Source organism: Carex rostrata, chromosome 16, assembly GCF_964058835.1.
Source record: "Carex rostrata chromosome 16, lpCarRost1.2, whole genome shotgun sequence".
Lineage (NCBI taxonomy): Eukaryota > Viridiplantae > Streptophyta > Magnoliopsida > Poales > Cyperaceae > Carex > Carex rostrata.
In genome coordinates this window covers 2614438-2631092 of record NC_135933.1, presented here as the reverse complement: position 1 = coordinate 2631092, position 16655 = coordinate 2614438, and the positions used below count along the sequence as shown (strand labels likewise).

General features: G+C 34.7%; 1 protein-coding gene across 1 annotated transcript; it reads right to left on the bottom strand.

The window, feature by feature from the left end:
* Positions 1–13545: 13545 nt before the first annotated feature.
* LOC144567585 (serine/threonine protein phosphatase 2A 57 kDa regulatory subunit B' beta isoform-like) lies at positions 13546–15455 on the bottom strand. Its single transcript, XM_078317750.1, has 2 exons — positions 14336–15455; positions 13546–13979 (listed from the first exon to the last, which is right to left on the bottom strand). The coding sequence occupies exons 1-2, from the start codon at positions 15377–15379 to the stop codon at positions 13689–13691; spliced, it is 1335 nt and encodes a 444-aa protein (XP_078173876.1). The 5' UTR covers positions 15380–15455; the 3' UTR covers positions 13546–13688.
* Positions 15456–16655: the final 1200 nt, after the last annotated feature.

Sequence of the window (16655 nt, the reverse complement as noted above, 5' to 3'; positions counted from 1 at the left end):
CCATTTTTAAGAACTTTAATAACTCAAAATTTAAAACTTAAAAGTCAAAATAAAACCATTGGATATGATCTATGTCATTTTATTTATACACATGTAAAAAATTATGACATTTCAACTTTGTTTTGGTTGCCATCAAGAGCTCGTAAAAACGTACTAATGTGGATAATTTCTAGACGTTGATTTTTCAAGTAATTGATTCACATAAAAATAAAATCAAAATGTAATATTTTTTTATGAACATATAGATAAAATAGCATAGATAACATCTAACGGTTTTATTTTGACATTTATGATTTAAATTTTGATTTAATAATGCTTTTAAAAATGGAGGCATGGTGGAGGCACAAAAAATGGAGGCATTTGAACCCTCATATATATATATATATATATATATATATATATATATATAGAGAGAGAGAGAGAGAGAGGGGAGGGGTTGACTAATATCAAATCGATTGTTCCTGAGATCCCGTGCAACTAAGTCGTTTTTCAATTTTCAAAGTCCAAAAAGTTGATCCAAACCGTTAGATAAAATCTCTATATTAAAATGTGCTTGGAGACCAAATTTTACAATTTTTAGAATTTTTTTACTATTTATTAAACCACATTGAAAACCGTTGATCCAATGGTCAACTCTTGTTTTACTGTTTTGTTAAGCCACCATTGGATCAACGATTTTCAAAGCGGCTTATTAAAAAGTAAAAAAAAACTCCAAAAAATATAAAATTTGGTCTCCAAGCACATTTTAATATAGAGATCACATCTAACTGTTAGGATTGAGTTTTTGGACTTTGAAAATTGAAAAATGACTTAGTTGCAAGGGACCTTAGGAACAATTGATTTGATATTAGTAGGGGTGCAGAAAAAGCTCATGACTCGAAACTCAGTTCGGAATCAATTCGGATTCAACTCACTATAACTCGAGTTTATTGACTCGGTTGATTTATGAGTCGAATCCAAGTTATCCCCAACTCGGTTCGGAATCAACTCGGTTGGACTCATCAAACCTTATCCTAATTCATATATTTCCAATTTTTGAGCCCCACAGAACCTTATACATGCTTTTCACATTGCCGCTTGAAACTTAAAAAAAAAATCAAAGAAGCGACTAAACCTAATCCCCATTCCCCACTTTATGTCCGTCTCGCCATGTTGGCCCAGCTTCCGCTTTATTAGACTCTGTACTGTTTTGTTAGACTTTATCGGTTTGGTAATGTTTTATTATGTAATATTTTGGTATTTTCGTAATTTTTAATTATGTATTGACCATTATCTCATTATGTATTGTCTTTAAGTGTGTATTATTTTGGTAAAATATGTAACATTTTTTTGTTAGAATTAAATTAGACTGTCTTACTATGTACTACATTATGAGTCACGAGTTGACTCGCTTCGACTCGAGTTGCTCGCGAGTTGATTCCAAATCGGAGTTGTTGACTCAAAACTGGATTAGCGACTCAGACTCAACTCGGCTCATGAGTTCGCGAGTTGAATCCAAGTTGTCCTCATCTCGGCTCATGAGCAGCCCTAGGTATTAGCCAACTCCTCTCTCTCTCTCTATATATATATATATATATATATATATGAGGAGAGATCAAGTTACAACAATTTTTGAGTTACAACAAGTTACCACAACTATTTTCTACATTTTTAAAGTCCAAATCTTCGATCCAAACCGTTAAATGTGATCTTTACAATAAAATGTGCTTGGAGACCAAATTTTACATTTTTTGGAATTTTTTTACTATTTATTAAGATGGGTACAAAATTCAATGGTCTGAATTCGATTAGTTTTTGTACCCATCTTAATAAATAGTAAAAAAATTCCAAAACAATGTAAATTTTGGTCTCCAAGCACATTTTATTGTAGATATCACATCTAACGGTTTGGATCGACGATTTGGACTTTGAAAATGTAGGTTATGGTAACTTGTTGTAACAACAAGCACCATGAGACAGAAATGGGTCTTGAGAATCAAATTAAAATTGCACAAGTTAAAAACTAGAAGAGGAGAAAACAACAAATTAATAAAAACTTACATGTAGGAAACATATTTGTTGGATTATCTAGATTTTCTTCATGGATTTGAATATCTTCTCTTAAGAATCAAGAGGTGAAGACTTGAACTAGCCACCTTCTTCACATCTTAACAAAATCAACAAAACAGATCTCTATCTACTCCTTGTTACACCGAGAAGATAATATTGCAGTTGATTCCAACAATTTTTACTTACAAACGCGGAGATCTGGAAAGAGGGCAGCGAGTTTCTTCCTTCATCTTTGCTGGTGCTGTGGAGAGAGAAATAAATGTTGCTGGGAGAGAGAAAGATCGGTTGGGAGAGTAATATTATAAAAAATAGACAGTTCGAATATTTTAGTAGTATTGCTAACTCAGAAACTTTTGATTTTCGCTAACCCAACGTTTCTACGGAATAGTGGAATAGATTTATTCCTCTGTTATTCTCATTTGCTATTTGTCATTTGGATGACAGTGTTTTGAGAATAGTACAACTAATATGAGAATAACTCTATTCTCAATACAACCAAACACACTCTAAGGGTGCATTTGAATCACCCAAGAATAGAACTAATCTTGGGTTAGCTGCACTATTCTCAATTCTTGTTAATTCAAACATACATTAGCAAATTAGGTTAGTTCAAGAATAGCTCTATTCTACCAACCCATAAAAATGATGGGTTAGCAAGAATAGAGCTTGTGGGGTTAGTGATATTAATAAAATATTTCATTCCTCTCAATTATAGTTAATTTAAATATAATATTATTATTAAATAAAACATCTGATTAATATTAAATAAAATGTTAGATTAAATGTAATATGATATTAGTTTAAATGTTAGATTAGTATTAAATAAATATATTATATGATAAGATTAGATTATTATTAAATAAAATATAATATAATATTAGTTTAAATATTAAATGTAATATAATATTATTTTAAATATTAAATGGAATATAATATTATTTTAAATATTAAATGTAATATAATATTATTTTAAATATTAAATGTAATATAATATTATTTTTAAATATTAAATGTAATATAATATTACTTTAAATTTTAGTTTAGCATTAAATAAATATATTATATTAAATATAATATAATATTAATTTAAATGTTAAATGTCATATAATAGTAGTTCAAATATTAGATTAGTATTAAATAAAATATTAAATTAGCATTAAATAAATATAATATCAGATTTAATTAAATTAGTATTTAAAACTATTAGTTTAAATATAATATAATATTAGTCTAAATATTAAATGAAATAAAATATCAGTTTAGATATTAAATGTAATATAATATTAGTTTAAATATTAAATTAGGTTAATCACGATTTTATTTATTCTCTACATCGCTATTTCAAATATACAATCCAAACGACATTTTTACTAACCCTAATAGTCCAAAATTAGTGCTATTCTCAAACCATTCGAATTAGCACTATTCTTAACCACTAATCCAAAAATCGCTATTCTTGCACTGATCCTTGCACGATCCAAACGTACCCAAGAATAGGCATTTCTAATAAAACAAAAAAAGTTGAATTCACTATTTTAACCATTTAATCTCATTCAAACAATGAACAACCTATTCCGAATAACCTTCTTCTAAATATAACATATTCTTACTCCAACCAAACATAAAACAAAAAACAATAAACAATAAACCTAGACATTGTCACTAACTATAAACAAAAACATGATATCTTATTCACAGAACAAAAAAAGAGGGAAAAAGCTATACGAGCAGCATCACCAACGCCATCGCCCAGAGGCGGAGCGAGAAGCCCCTAATATGGATTGTAGAAGGCTGAGCAGCAGATAAAAAGGCAGAGCGGTGGAGCAGGGGAGAGGCGTGGCAACTGGATATTAGGGGTGTCAATGACACCCTTGTTAGTTTGTAATAATCTAGAAGTCAATAATACGATAAATTATCATAAAGCTTTGTTCATGAATTGAATGTATATCATTTTGTTGCCTTGAGTATTATTGCATTTATGGATCATTTCGAGTTCATGACTGAAATTGTGAAACTCCATAATATAGATGATATATACTCTTAAAAGGTCACTGACCAAGGTAATTAGCAGGAACACTAATTACCGCTACAAGGTTAGTATGTGGATTAAAACATGGTTAAGTTTTACAAACCACCTGACACGAGATGTCATTTTAATCACATAGATACATGTTCTAGGAACATGGTATTTGGCAGACCCCGAATGAAACATTAAATAGAATTGTGTTCGTGTCATTAATGTTTTCATTCAGTGTCAAGTTCTACAGTATGAGGTATTTATCGTTCCCACTAAGAAATATGTATGTGTGAGTGTTATCTAACGCTGTCTGTAAAAAGCAGTCATAACGGTAGCATTTCCATATGTATAGCTTAGCTGAGGAAGTGATAGTCTGCCAAGAATACTATTTGTCCCTCGTATCTCTATACGAGCTATAGCATCACTGGGCCCCTTGGTAGAGTTAGATTATCTGCATGCGGTATAATTACAAGAGTAATTATATTTGATAATCTGCTCAAGATCAAGAAAAGATACAGTTAGCAAGGATGACACACATCTACCTTGAAACTGATCTGATAGCTATGAGACAGAAGAACTGACACAAGTAAATTGTTTACTGGATCGTGATATTGTACAGTACAGCATCATCTGTGTAATTGGATGGTCATAGTGTATACTGCCAGATGCCTCCTATGATTATAGAAGTTAAAACAGTTTTAACTCTATTTATCAACATAACACAGATCCTATTGGGTCACACCATATAGGAGCTATTCGGAGAATCTTACTGATTAATTATAAATTGATTGTAATTAATATTAAGATGGTTATAATTAATTATACGTGTTATACTTAAATTATATTTGTCATGTTAAAAATGACAAAGCAAAAACTAATGGTTATAATTAGTTATACTTGGTATAATTAATTATAATTAATTGTACGTCATTTAGAATGACAAACAGAAACACTGGTTAATTTATAAACGTGTTTGACATGTTGTATAAAAATTACCAAACGAAAACTGTAAACGAATATAATTGTACATGACAATTATACATATTTGATTTGGATATTTACTATTCATAATAGGTTTGGGTTAATGGGTTTAGAATCCATTAAACTAATCTAACCAATATGAAGTTGCAAAATCAAATTTGAATGCCAAAAGGGCATTTTGGTAATTTTGGCAACTTCGGGGGTATTTCGGTCTTTTGCGAACCTCCTCAAATGCCTATAAATAGAGGGGCATAGGTGAAAGAGAAAACTCACTAATTCACGTGTTAATCTGATTACTTCGTTAATTGGAATTCTCTCTTTATTTGTTTACGGTTTTTCGGATTGGTGAATAGTGTTTTACTAAATTTAGCGATATTTTAGATTTTGATAATCAGTGAATCTGATTGACCGAAAGTTCGGTGAATAGTATTTTTGCAGAATTCCGCGGTTTATAGTATTTCTGGCAAAAGAAATAAACCACTCTCTGGTTAGTCCTGGTGGATAACCAATAGAGGTATCACACGTGTGATACTCCGAGTCGATTCCTTCCCTGGTGTAGCTCTACTCGCTCGGTCTGCATTCCAACTGTGATTTGGAAACAAGGTATAAACATGTTATATTAATCTATTTAATTGATAAATAGATTTAATGTTTTAGAAATCAATTATGGAGTAGATCTGTAAATAGGATTAAACGGATCTTCTTGATTCATTTAATCCGTAGCTTAAGGTAGATGTAAAAATTTTTGTTTTACTCTTTCCGCACCTTAAGCAAATAAATGGGTTTGAACCGTCAAAACCCCAACATACTTAATCAATGGGTTTGAACCGTCAAAACCCAACAGTGGTATCATAGCTCAAGGCTCTCCCGCTGATTGATTTTCTAAAAGTTATAACTTATGCAAATAAGGTGCATATACCACATATCGGTTTAAATTCTTACATTTGCAGCACAAGTCCAAAACCGATTAGAAATGAGATTTTCTTGGTTCGGTTTTACCGACTAAGAAAGTTAAATTAGATTTACGCTTTCTTTATGCTTTCTTTATGCTTTCTTATGAAATGTAAAGTTTTACATTTCTTGGATCGGTTTTCCGACCGAGAAAGATAAAATAGGATTTTATGCTTTCTTTATGTTTTAGTTTACAAAACTTTTGATTGCGTTAAAGTTCATCTAAGAATGTGATGAAGCAATAAAGTACCTAAGTAAGAGCTGTTAATCTCCACCCATAAAAGACAAGGTTAATGACAAGAAAAGTCTCGGCTTTTCGTCTAACCCTCTTTTACGTGTCCTGATAGCTGGCCCAAAGGGGACTTTGTCACGTTACCAAATTGCTTTAACGCTTTTAAAATGACAAAATTTAGTGTAACTTTTTTGCCTCTTCGAAAACCTTCGGATAAGTAAAGTTCATCGAAGAATGTGATGAAGCAATAAAGTACCTTAGTAAGAGCTGTCATTTCCACACCGTAAAAGAGATGGTTCTGTCTAAGAAAGATTGAGTCTAAGCGGTCCTTGTGACCCCGATCTTTCCTGGGAGCCCCTTTTACATGTCCTAATGGCTGGCCGAAAAGGAACTTTGTCACGTTACCAAATTGCTTTATGGACCAAAAATAATATCTGTTTTTAAAACATGTAAACTATTTATATGCTTTAAACGGTATAAAATAAAGAACTGAGCATAGCTGCAAAATAAAGAATTAAGAACTAATAAATAATATACCTGACTTGGTCCCGTATATAAGTAAATTAGATTTACTGCTTTGATATGAAATGAATAAATTAGATTTATCGCTTTCAAGGAACCGTGAAAGAACGTGATGTCAAAGAAAGATTTGTGAAGGAACTCACCGTTGTCTTTCTGGCAAACGTCTTTCACGTGTCCGTAAGAATGTCCAAAGTCAGTTACAAGAACTGACTGCTTAACAAAGCTAAGCATATCAAAGAGGTACTGATAAGAACAGAAACTAATGTAGATCACATTTCGTATTCAAGACTTCCTTTCTACGACTGCTTAATGAAGCATATGAAAGAGGTCATTATAAAGATACGAATAGAATCACATTTAGTCATTCTAACATATGCTAAGAAAAGAAAGTAATGGGGATCACATTCGATATTTTAGACTTCCTTTCCATGACTGCTTAATGAAGCATATGAAAGAGTTCGCTATAAAGATACGAATAGAATCACATTAGTCGTTCTTTCTGACATAAGCTAAAAAAAGAAATGGAGATCACATTCGGTATTCAAGACTTCCTTTCCACAACTGCTTAATGAAGCATATGAAAGAAGTCGCTATAAAGATACGAATAAAATCACATTAGTCGTTCTTTCTAACATACCCCTTTGAAGATTGCTGGCACTGTTAAGCATAAACACCAACCCATTAAATATTAAGTAGTATGCCTTTCGCATTCTATCCTCCTCAAACCATTGTTCATTGGTTGATGATTAAACTACTCAGTAGACATCGCCTTTTACATTTGGTGGTCGAGGGTTATGTCCGACATATCAAACCAAATAGAGTGAGGTTACTTACCAATGATTTCCAAAACAGTTTTGGGCTTGGGGCAAAGTCTTCGTTAAATACACGTGATGTTTTAATGAAACCAAGAATCACAAAGAGATGTGATTAGCAAGTTTGCTTACCTAAGATAACTGATAGCCAAGATATGCATACACTGCCTTGGTCATTAGTAAAATACGGATCTTGGTCCTACTGCAAAACGAGAATAGAACAAATTTGCAGTGGGAGTTTTATTATTAGAATAAAACATTACATGAACAAAGCTAAAATCTTTACGTTTAACAATATAGTAATATGGCTAAAGAAACGTCCTTCTCTCTACGCTCTCTGCTCGGAAAACAAACACGTGAGAAAAGGGAATATACCCGAAATACACCGGTCCCTGCTGAAATAGTAGAGAGCAGCTCTGTCAGTACTCACACGCTTCGTATGACAAGCGATGATGAGAAACTGGAGAAGCTTAACTGTCCGTGGAGCCACGAGTTGGCCACAGAAGTTATCCTGAACTCATTTCCTCCCAGCTATTCGGAGTTCATTGTGAACTCCCATAAGCAAGAGTTGGATAAGACCTTGCAGGAGCCCCAATGGATGCTGAGAATCACTGATAAAGACATTGAGAATAGCTCTCATGTCCTCATAATCCAAGAAGGTGGGAGGAAGATAAAGAAAGCCCCAAAGAAGGTGGCTCCGAAGTACAAAGGCAAAGGAAAGTTGGTTCTAGGAACGAACTCTTCCAAGATAAAAGTTTCTGCTAACTTTGACTGCTATTTCAGCAATAGCAAAAGTCATTGGAAGAGAGATTGCCTGAAGGATCTGGAAGTTCTGAAATCTGGGCGAGTCTCAGAAATTTCAGTTTCTGGTATCAATGTTATTGAAGTTAACGTTGCAACCTCTATTAATGATTGGGTACTGAATACCGGATCATGTGCTCATATTTGTTCAAATGTGCAAGCACTGAAAAATAGGAGGAAGGTACATAACAAGGACATACAACTCCAAGTTGGAAATGGAGCACGAGTTGCAGCCGTAACAGCTGGTAATATATAGTTGTGTCTACCCAGTGGGCTTGTAATGGAACTAGAAAATGTATATTTTGTTCCTAGCATTTCCAGAAACATCATTTCAATCTCATGTTTAGAGATGAATGGTTTCTCTTTCGTTATAAAAGACAATAGATGTTTTATTTATAAGAATGAGGTATATTATGGATCTTCTTTTATGATGAATGGTCTTTATATGCTGGAAATGGACAAACCCGTGTTTAACATCAATAACAAACGACTCAAAACATCACATGAAAGCATGACTTACATGTGGCATTGTCGCCTTGGTCATATAAATGAGAAACGCATCAAGAAGTTACATAAAAATGGACTTCTTGGTAAATTTGATCTGGAATCAATTGACAAATGCGAATCTTGTATACGAGGAAAAATGACCAAAGCGCCTTTCTCCAAAAAGGGCGAAAGGGCAAGTGACTTATTAGTCATAATACACATGGATGTATGTGGACCTATGAGTACTTGTACAAGAAATGGTTTTTCTTACTTTATCACGTTTACTGATGATTACAGTAGATACGGTTATGTCTACTTGATGAGACATAAGTCTGAATCATTTGACAAGTTCAAAGAATTCAAGACTGAAGTAGAAAATCGATTGAACAAAAGTATTAAGGCTCTACGTTCTGACCGTGGAGGCGAATACTTGAGTTTTGAGTTTAAAGAGTACTTAAAGGAATGTGGGATAGTCTCACAGCTCACACCTCCGGGGACACCGCAATGGAACAGTGTTTCTGAAAGAAGGAATCGAACCATGCTGGACATGATTCGTTCCATGATGAGTGACGCCACCCTTCCAAAATCATTTTGGAGACACGCACTAGATACTGCCGCACTAACAATAAACATGGTTCCATCCAAGTCAGTAGAAAAGACTCCATACGAGTTATGGTTTGGGAAACTCCCAAATATGTCTTATCTTAAAATATGGGGTTGCGAAGTATTTGTCAAACGCCTAACGTCTGGCAAACTTGATCCCAAAGCTGACAAATGCTTTTTCGTAGGATATCCTAAGGAAACGAAAGGATATTACTTCTATTACCAATCCGAGAACAAGATAGTTGTTGCTCGTCATGGTATATTTTTGGAGAACGAGTTTCTTGCAAAAAGAAGTAGTGGGAGTAATGTAATACTTGAAGAAATTCAAGATACATCACACAATACAATATCTGAACCAGATCAGATTAACCCACCTCTTGATTTTTCGGCTGATGAGTATCTGGAAGTACCAAATCCACAAGTAGCTGTGGATGAGGTTCTAGTCCCGAGCTCAAGTACTTCAACGTAAGTTGAAGAAGAACTAGATCCGCAGACCGTTGTGGATCAAGTTCAACAGCCCGAAGAACAAGTGCTACGTAGGTCAACAAGAACAGTCCATGCACCCGAGAGGTACTTGGGACTGCACGAGATCTCAGTCTATGACACTGAAGATCCTTTGACCTATGCGGAAGCAATGGATAGACCCGACTCTGATAAATGACTGGAGGCCATGAGATCCGAAATACAGTCCATGTATGACAACACGGTCTGGAACCTAGTTGTACCACCTGATGGGGTAAAACCATTTCCAGCAAATAGATCTAAGTGCTTTTCAAAACAATGTATGACAACACGGTCTGGAACTTAGTGTTTGATTTCATTTTGAAAAGCACGCAAATAGATCTACAGTACCCAGGCAAAGCCAAAAGTCCATTGTTTTCCAACCCAAAAAGGATTGTCTATAGCCTCAAAAATTAAGTTAAAATTTATAATTAATTTTGATTGTATGTTTCCATTATCATATTTGATTCTCTTCCTTGGGAAATGTTAATATATACAAGTAAAACAACACTTTCCAATCCATTTCAACTATTTTCCATATATTAAATGTGTTTAGAGATCAAATTTAATATTTTTTGAAAATATTTAAGTATTTTTTTTAAATAGATACAAAATTATTGTTTTTGAATGATCAACAGTCTCCTATGTGTAGACACTAGGGCTGGCAAAAAAATTCGAGGTTCGTGATTCGATTCGGGTTTGCTTCGGGTTTGATTCGAGTTTAATTCGATTCAAAATGGGTTCGAATTGAAACGAACCAAACCAGGTTCGATTCGGAATTAATTCAAACCAAACCCAAACCTAGCCTGGTTCGATCGAAATGGGTTCGATCATTTCTATGGTTCGAATCTCATAATAACATCGGCCGTCCATTTACCTGATGAAATTAAAATCCAAGATAGAGAGTCATAATTTAACTTAACCGACACTCCCTCGCTCTCAAATCTCAATAACCTAGTTCTCTCTCCACCTCTCCCTAACTCACTCTCCCTCTAGCTCTAAAATTTAGCCGACGCTCTCGGCGACTGGCTGTCTCTCCGGCTATCACTCCTCTCTCCGGCCTAGATGACTGTTTCTCCTCTCTCTTCGGTTGTCTCTCATAGTTTATACCAGGAAAGTCATCTCTGATGTATTTTTTCATGAACAATTTTTCAACTTAAAAACACTCATTTCATAGTTCATACCGGTAAAAGGAAGCCATGTGAATTGTCCCGCGAGAAAAAATTAATGTATAAACTACCGGTATAACTAGGACTGCTAAAAAATAATTTAGTTCGTGATTCGATTCGAAAAATGTGTAGTTCGCAATTAATTCGATTCGAAATGGATTCAGTTCGAAACGAATCAAACCAAACTCAAACCTAAGATAAGTTCGATTCGGTTCGGTTCGGTTTGTTGCCACCCCTAGCAGACACTCACAATTTGCTTACTATATTACTATATAGCAAACATCTTTGCTCTAGCCATTCTGCAATCACAACACATATCGATCGATGTGGCGGATACAGATGACGGTTTGCTTTGTAATTTCGAGGGAGAGATGCAGGACAGTGTTTGTACTCAAGTCACTGAATGCATTGAGTTGATCAAGATCACGCAAGAATAAACTGAATGATTTAGTTTACAATTAACAAAATCAAACATAGATGACACACACAAGCTTAAGACAAGTTAGATCATAGAAAAGTACATCATGTAATCTGAAAAGTTTTTTTTTCTTTAATTTTCTTTCATTTTTGGCAATCTTTTTTTTTTTTTCATTTTTCTACTTTTGTAAAATTGACGACAAATGATATTCAACATAAAAGTGAAAATTTAGAAAATAAAAGGTAAAACCAATTTCAAAGATTTCTTTGGGTTATCATTTCATGGCGTCATTGAGATTTGCTTGGGAGGCTAAATTTCGAAAACTCAACTTAGCAGATGAACTATGCCGAAAAGAAACTTCAAAATTTTTAAAATTTCTAGAAGTTGAGCGTAGCTTGAATTAAACAAAATTTGAAAAGGGATAAAAAATTATCTTATGCTCAAATACTAGTTATGTACATAAAACTAAATTGAAAAAAACTTTTTTTTTTCTCTAAATAAGTCCTGAGTCTTGTTTCATTAAACTGAAACAAAAGTTACAGACTCAAACCAAGCTCCACATTCTCAAGAGTGTTATGATCAACATACACCACAAAATAACATCTCACTCCCCTGAATTAGCTGTCTACTACTCAAAACAAACACATGGCTTCTATATGCTATGACACATACTGGCAAATGGCACAATTTTTACTTTGCTAATATTGGTATTTTCCAAAAGGCTAAACTAAGACTTCAAATCTTCTATCTCACTTCACTACTACAGAAAGGTCAATCACACACAGCACATCATACACAGATCCGAAAACTTCCATAAAAACAGTGTGTAAAGGAAGGAGGTGCGCGCATGGAGATGAGCTCCTACAAACCTGTTTGAATGGATGCAGCCCGTGCAAGATTGCAGCCATTCGAACACATTGTAAGCGAAATGAACTATGTATGATAGTTATAAACATTCAAACACGGTTTTCTTTATCGAAACTGTGTACGACTCAATCGCGATCTCTCAACAAACCTGTTCAAAATTAATTTCTTGAAGGAACACCCCTCGCTATGCATGTCACTTAACATCCTCTCCTGATCCAATTTTAAGTCCTGTCCCCTTCCCCTGTCTTTTCGCTTTTCTTCCCTGACTCAATTCTTGCTTTTCATTTCTCTCTTATCCCTCTCATGGTGGTAGGTCGAATTAGCTCATCGTGAGTTTCAGGTGCCATGCTGATAATTTAGGTCGAGATTAACATGATGGCATCTGAAATTCTTGATGAGCTTAATTTTGACTTTATCTGTGAATTTTCTTCTTCCAAATTGTTAATCTGCAAATTTTTCCTAAATCACATTTCTTGGTTTGTTGATGGCATGAAGCCATGCAGGCGTGATAGAACTGAAGAGGCTGTAAAGTTGAGAAAACAATATGAAGGTTGTGTAGAAAGAACAACTCAGGGAGAAGTATGATCGAAATAGATGGTAATGTTTACGGGTTCATGGCAGGAGAATCTATCAATAATGTACAAGTATGTATTCTCTATGATTTGGTTCTTGTTAATATTGTCTTTTATATTTTCGTTTGTAATCAAGTTTGTTAAATCAGTTAACACATGAGGCAATAGAATTCAATCATAAGAACTTATGTAGCACTAAGCTATGATTATTTTGCCCCCGTGCCCTCAACACAGGCACACCGAAAGAGTAGTTTTGTTAAAATACAAAATAGAAGATGTAATGTGCAAAGTTGTTCCTGGAAATAGAAAAATAAAACCCATATAAGAGAGTAACTAAAGAAGACAAAACATATAGCTTCACAAATTTTGCAAAGAAATGAAAAAAGTACAAAAAAAAAGAACTGAAGTGAAATACCAAAGAAATGGCCTTGCCTTGACCATATAAAAAGATGGCCTCTAAGGTTGTGCTTCAATTTTTTTACAAGATGGAGGAGCTGGGATTTTGAGCCATGCTCCACAAATTGTAGTACGATAGGAAGGCAAGGAACTTTTTTTTTTTATTATTTGAGGAGGAGGGAAGGCGAGCAATTGAGGGGGTAAGATAAGAATTAACCTTGTCTATTGCTCAATTAACCCAGAATTAGACCCCCTGAATTTTGGTGCATAGGAGTGGATCCATTCCCTCCCTTTTTACTAGAAAACTAGTATTAAATTGCCGTCTTGAGCATCTCCCACATCAGCCTCCTGTTCATCTCTTTTTCTTGCAACTGTATTTCCTGCAGCTTGAGTTGCTGAAGGCACTTAGAATAAAGACTAGGATACAACTCCTCGAGCATGGTTTTGACACTGGTGGTCACCTCCTTGACTGATTTGCTCCAGTGAAGATTGAGGTTGCTCTCTATTCCAGCCACTACTGAAGGAAGAATTTCTTTCATTTTATTTGATGTCAATTTTATGAACTTTTCATTGTTCCATATGTGAAGTGCCCTTTCTGCTACCTGAAAAACAGATTTGTGACTGTTAAAATCTGTCACCCTATCTGAACACTTTGCTGGTCTATAAGGAACAACACCAAATGACAATTGGCCAAAATCAATTCTTGGTTTTGATTTTTTTTGTCTTTTTCAACAAGGAACCATGTAGAATGCCACTTCTTGACTCAGTTTATATTTAAAATAAAAGTGAACTGCTATTGGTATCAACTTGGAATTACAATTATGATTTGGTTTTAGTCAGTATCAGTAAGGCGGAGTTCAGTTTCATCATAGCAGTTATGGTACCACTACTGGAGCTGACTGTCTCCAAGGAAAAAGATAACTATCAAAGTGATGCAAAAACAGAGAAAATTAGAAACCTGAGAATTGTAGCTTGTCAAACACTTAGCAATCTGAGAACATAGCGATATAGCCAATTTCTCAAACTGTTCTGGTACAGACTCTAGCACCTCTGCTAACTCCTCTAATTCACCAATTATCAGAACTTCCTTCTGACAATTTGTCCGAGGCCAATACCTTAGAATTTCCTGCAAAACCACCTCTGACAAATGCATGTCCTTCTTGACAAGTTCCATGACACAATAATATAACTGCCTTTGGTATGCCACCAAGCCCTTTGGTTTGTGCAAAGGTATCAGTACTCTCTTGAGAAACAACTTATGTTCATCCTTTAGTGGTATGGCAAACCCATGTATTATGCTTCCATAAATTTCTAGTAACTCGCTTATTCCGAAATACCTCTCATTGGTTGGTTCTAGAGCAAAATTTAGAAATACATTATTCATTGATTTACGCATGAAGGACCTTTCATGTATAAATTTGGTGTATAACAAATGGTATATGGCTTTTAGTTTAACACGTTCACGTGGGTCTTCCGATTGGAACCGTACCAGTAAATTCGAGAGAAATGTACGGTTGAGTTGGTTTCTTTTCAATGCCTTTGTCTCGGTATTTGATATCAGAGATGAGAGAATATCGTAGATTATTTCAAGATGAGGCCATGATGGTAGAGGTGTCAGTACTGGTAAGTCGTCTTCTAATGGATCAAATGGAAGGTGTTGGTTTGTTGGTACAGGTAGAGGTTGAAAAATATTGGTTGAGATCATGGATATGAGGGGATTCAAAATTTGGCTTTCTATGGGTTGCTTACTGGTACAAATAATTGTTAGGATTTGAGAGAGATTATGTTGCTTTTCTTCTTGATCAGCACTGGATTCGGCCGGGTCAACAAATGTGAAGAGGCGGTTGCACATGGAAATGATTTGGAACAGCTTATCAGTCTCAGGTGGCCGGGGCAATTCAGTCGCTCCGGTAAAAGCATTTTGGTATTTTGTGTCTCTATTGAAGAGGTCTCTAAGAGTAATGGAGTTTTTCCTCTTTAAGTAGGGTTTTGGGGCACCCATGGCTTTGATTTGTTTTGTTTGGCTCTCTCACATGAGAGACTGGAGATCTTGCTATACAAGTAGTGTATGTGTGTGAGGAGGGAGAGAGAGAGATGGAGGGGGAGGGAAGAATCAGGTTTGACCTTTGTCCATTTGTGTCATGGGAGTTTGGAGTGGTTTGAAGATGGCTCCAAGTGATCAACAGTTCTGAATTACTTTTCTTTTTGTTGTTTATGTGATGTGGTGACTGACTGACTGACTGGTGAGTGAGAGAAAAAAGTAGAGAAGAGAGAGATTGGTTGGTTGTCACAAATTCAAAATTAAAATGGAAGTAATATGATCATATCCAATATCTAACTATATCAACACAAGCCTTAATTGCATGATATGAACATTCTTCCATCTGTATCTCTCATGTGGGCGTCTTTTACCAGTGCTATTTTAGAAATATATTTTAAAATAGACGAAGAAAGATCACAAATCCTCCATCTGTTTTAGTATTTTATAAATCCGGATCTATAATATTTTAAAAATGATTTCAATAACTTTAAGCCATTTACACTGTTTAATCATTACCTACATTAGAAAAAAGAGCCATGAAACCACGAACCATTCCTTATGCAGTTTGAAAAACTCGTCATTGATAGATTCGAGGGTACAGATTGTGGTGATGTATCTGTGGGGAACTAAATTATGAACCTTAATCAGGGATCTTGATGCTTTTCAAAGTGGTAGGCACATGTGACATGTCTAAACATTCCAATTTTGCAGTATGGCGTGGATTATAGAATTGGATTTACTACTGGAGAGGCATTGCTTTGTTTTCATCCGTGTGTATTGTTCTTCTGAAGCTGATACCAAATATGCCATTGTGTGGCAAATAACTGGAGGTTCAGCAAGCCTACAAGCTTTCAATAAACAGTTAAACACTAATGGTTGGGCCCACAGACATAGCTGAATGTCCCGACAGAAAGCAAAAAAGTGCAGAATGGGCTTTTGATTAGCAACTTTTAACTTTTAATAGCCTATCTTTTGTGATTCTTGTGGGATTTAAAAAAATAAAATCACACCGTCCATTATTCATTCTTTATTCTGCTGTTGGTTGAAAATATAGTTGGAACTTGGAAGTAGGAAATAAAGATTCTTTTCTAATTGCAACATCGTGAGTGAAAGAGTTAACATAATCACCTTTGCATTATACAAGAGGACATTGATGTATTCTAACAAGAAGAAAAGTGCAATTGGAGATGTAAACCAGTAGTGAACGATTGGAGATGCTCATCAAAACTTGTGAATT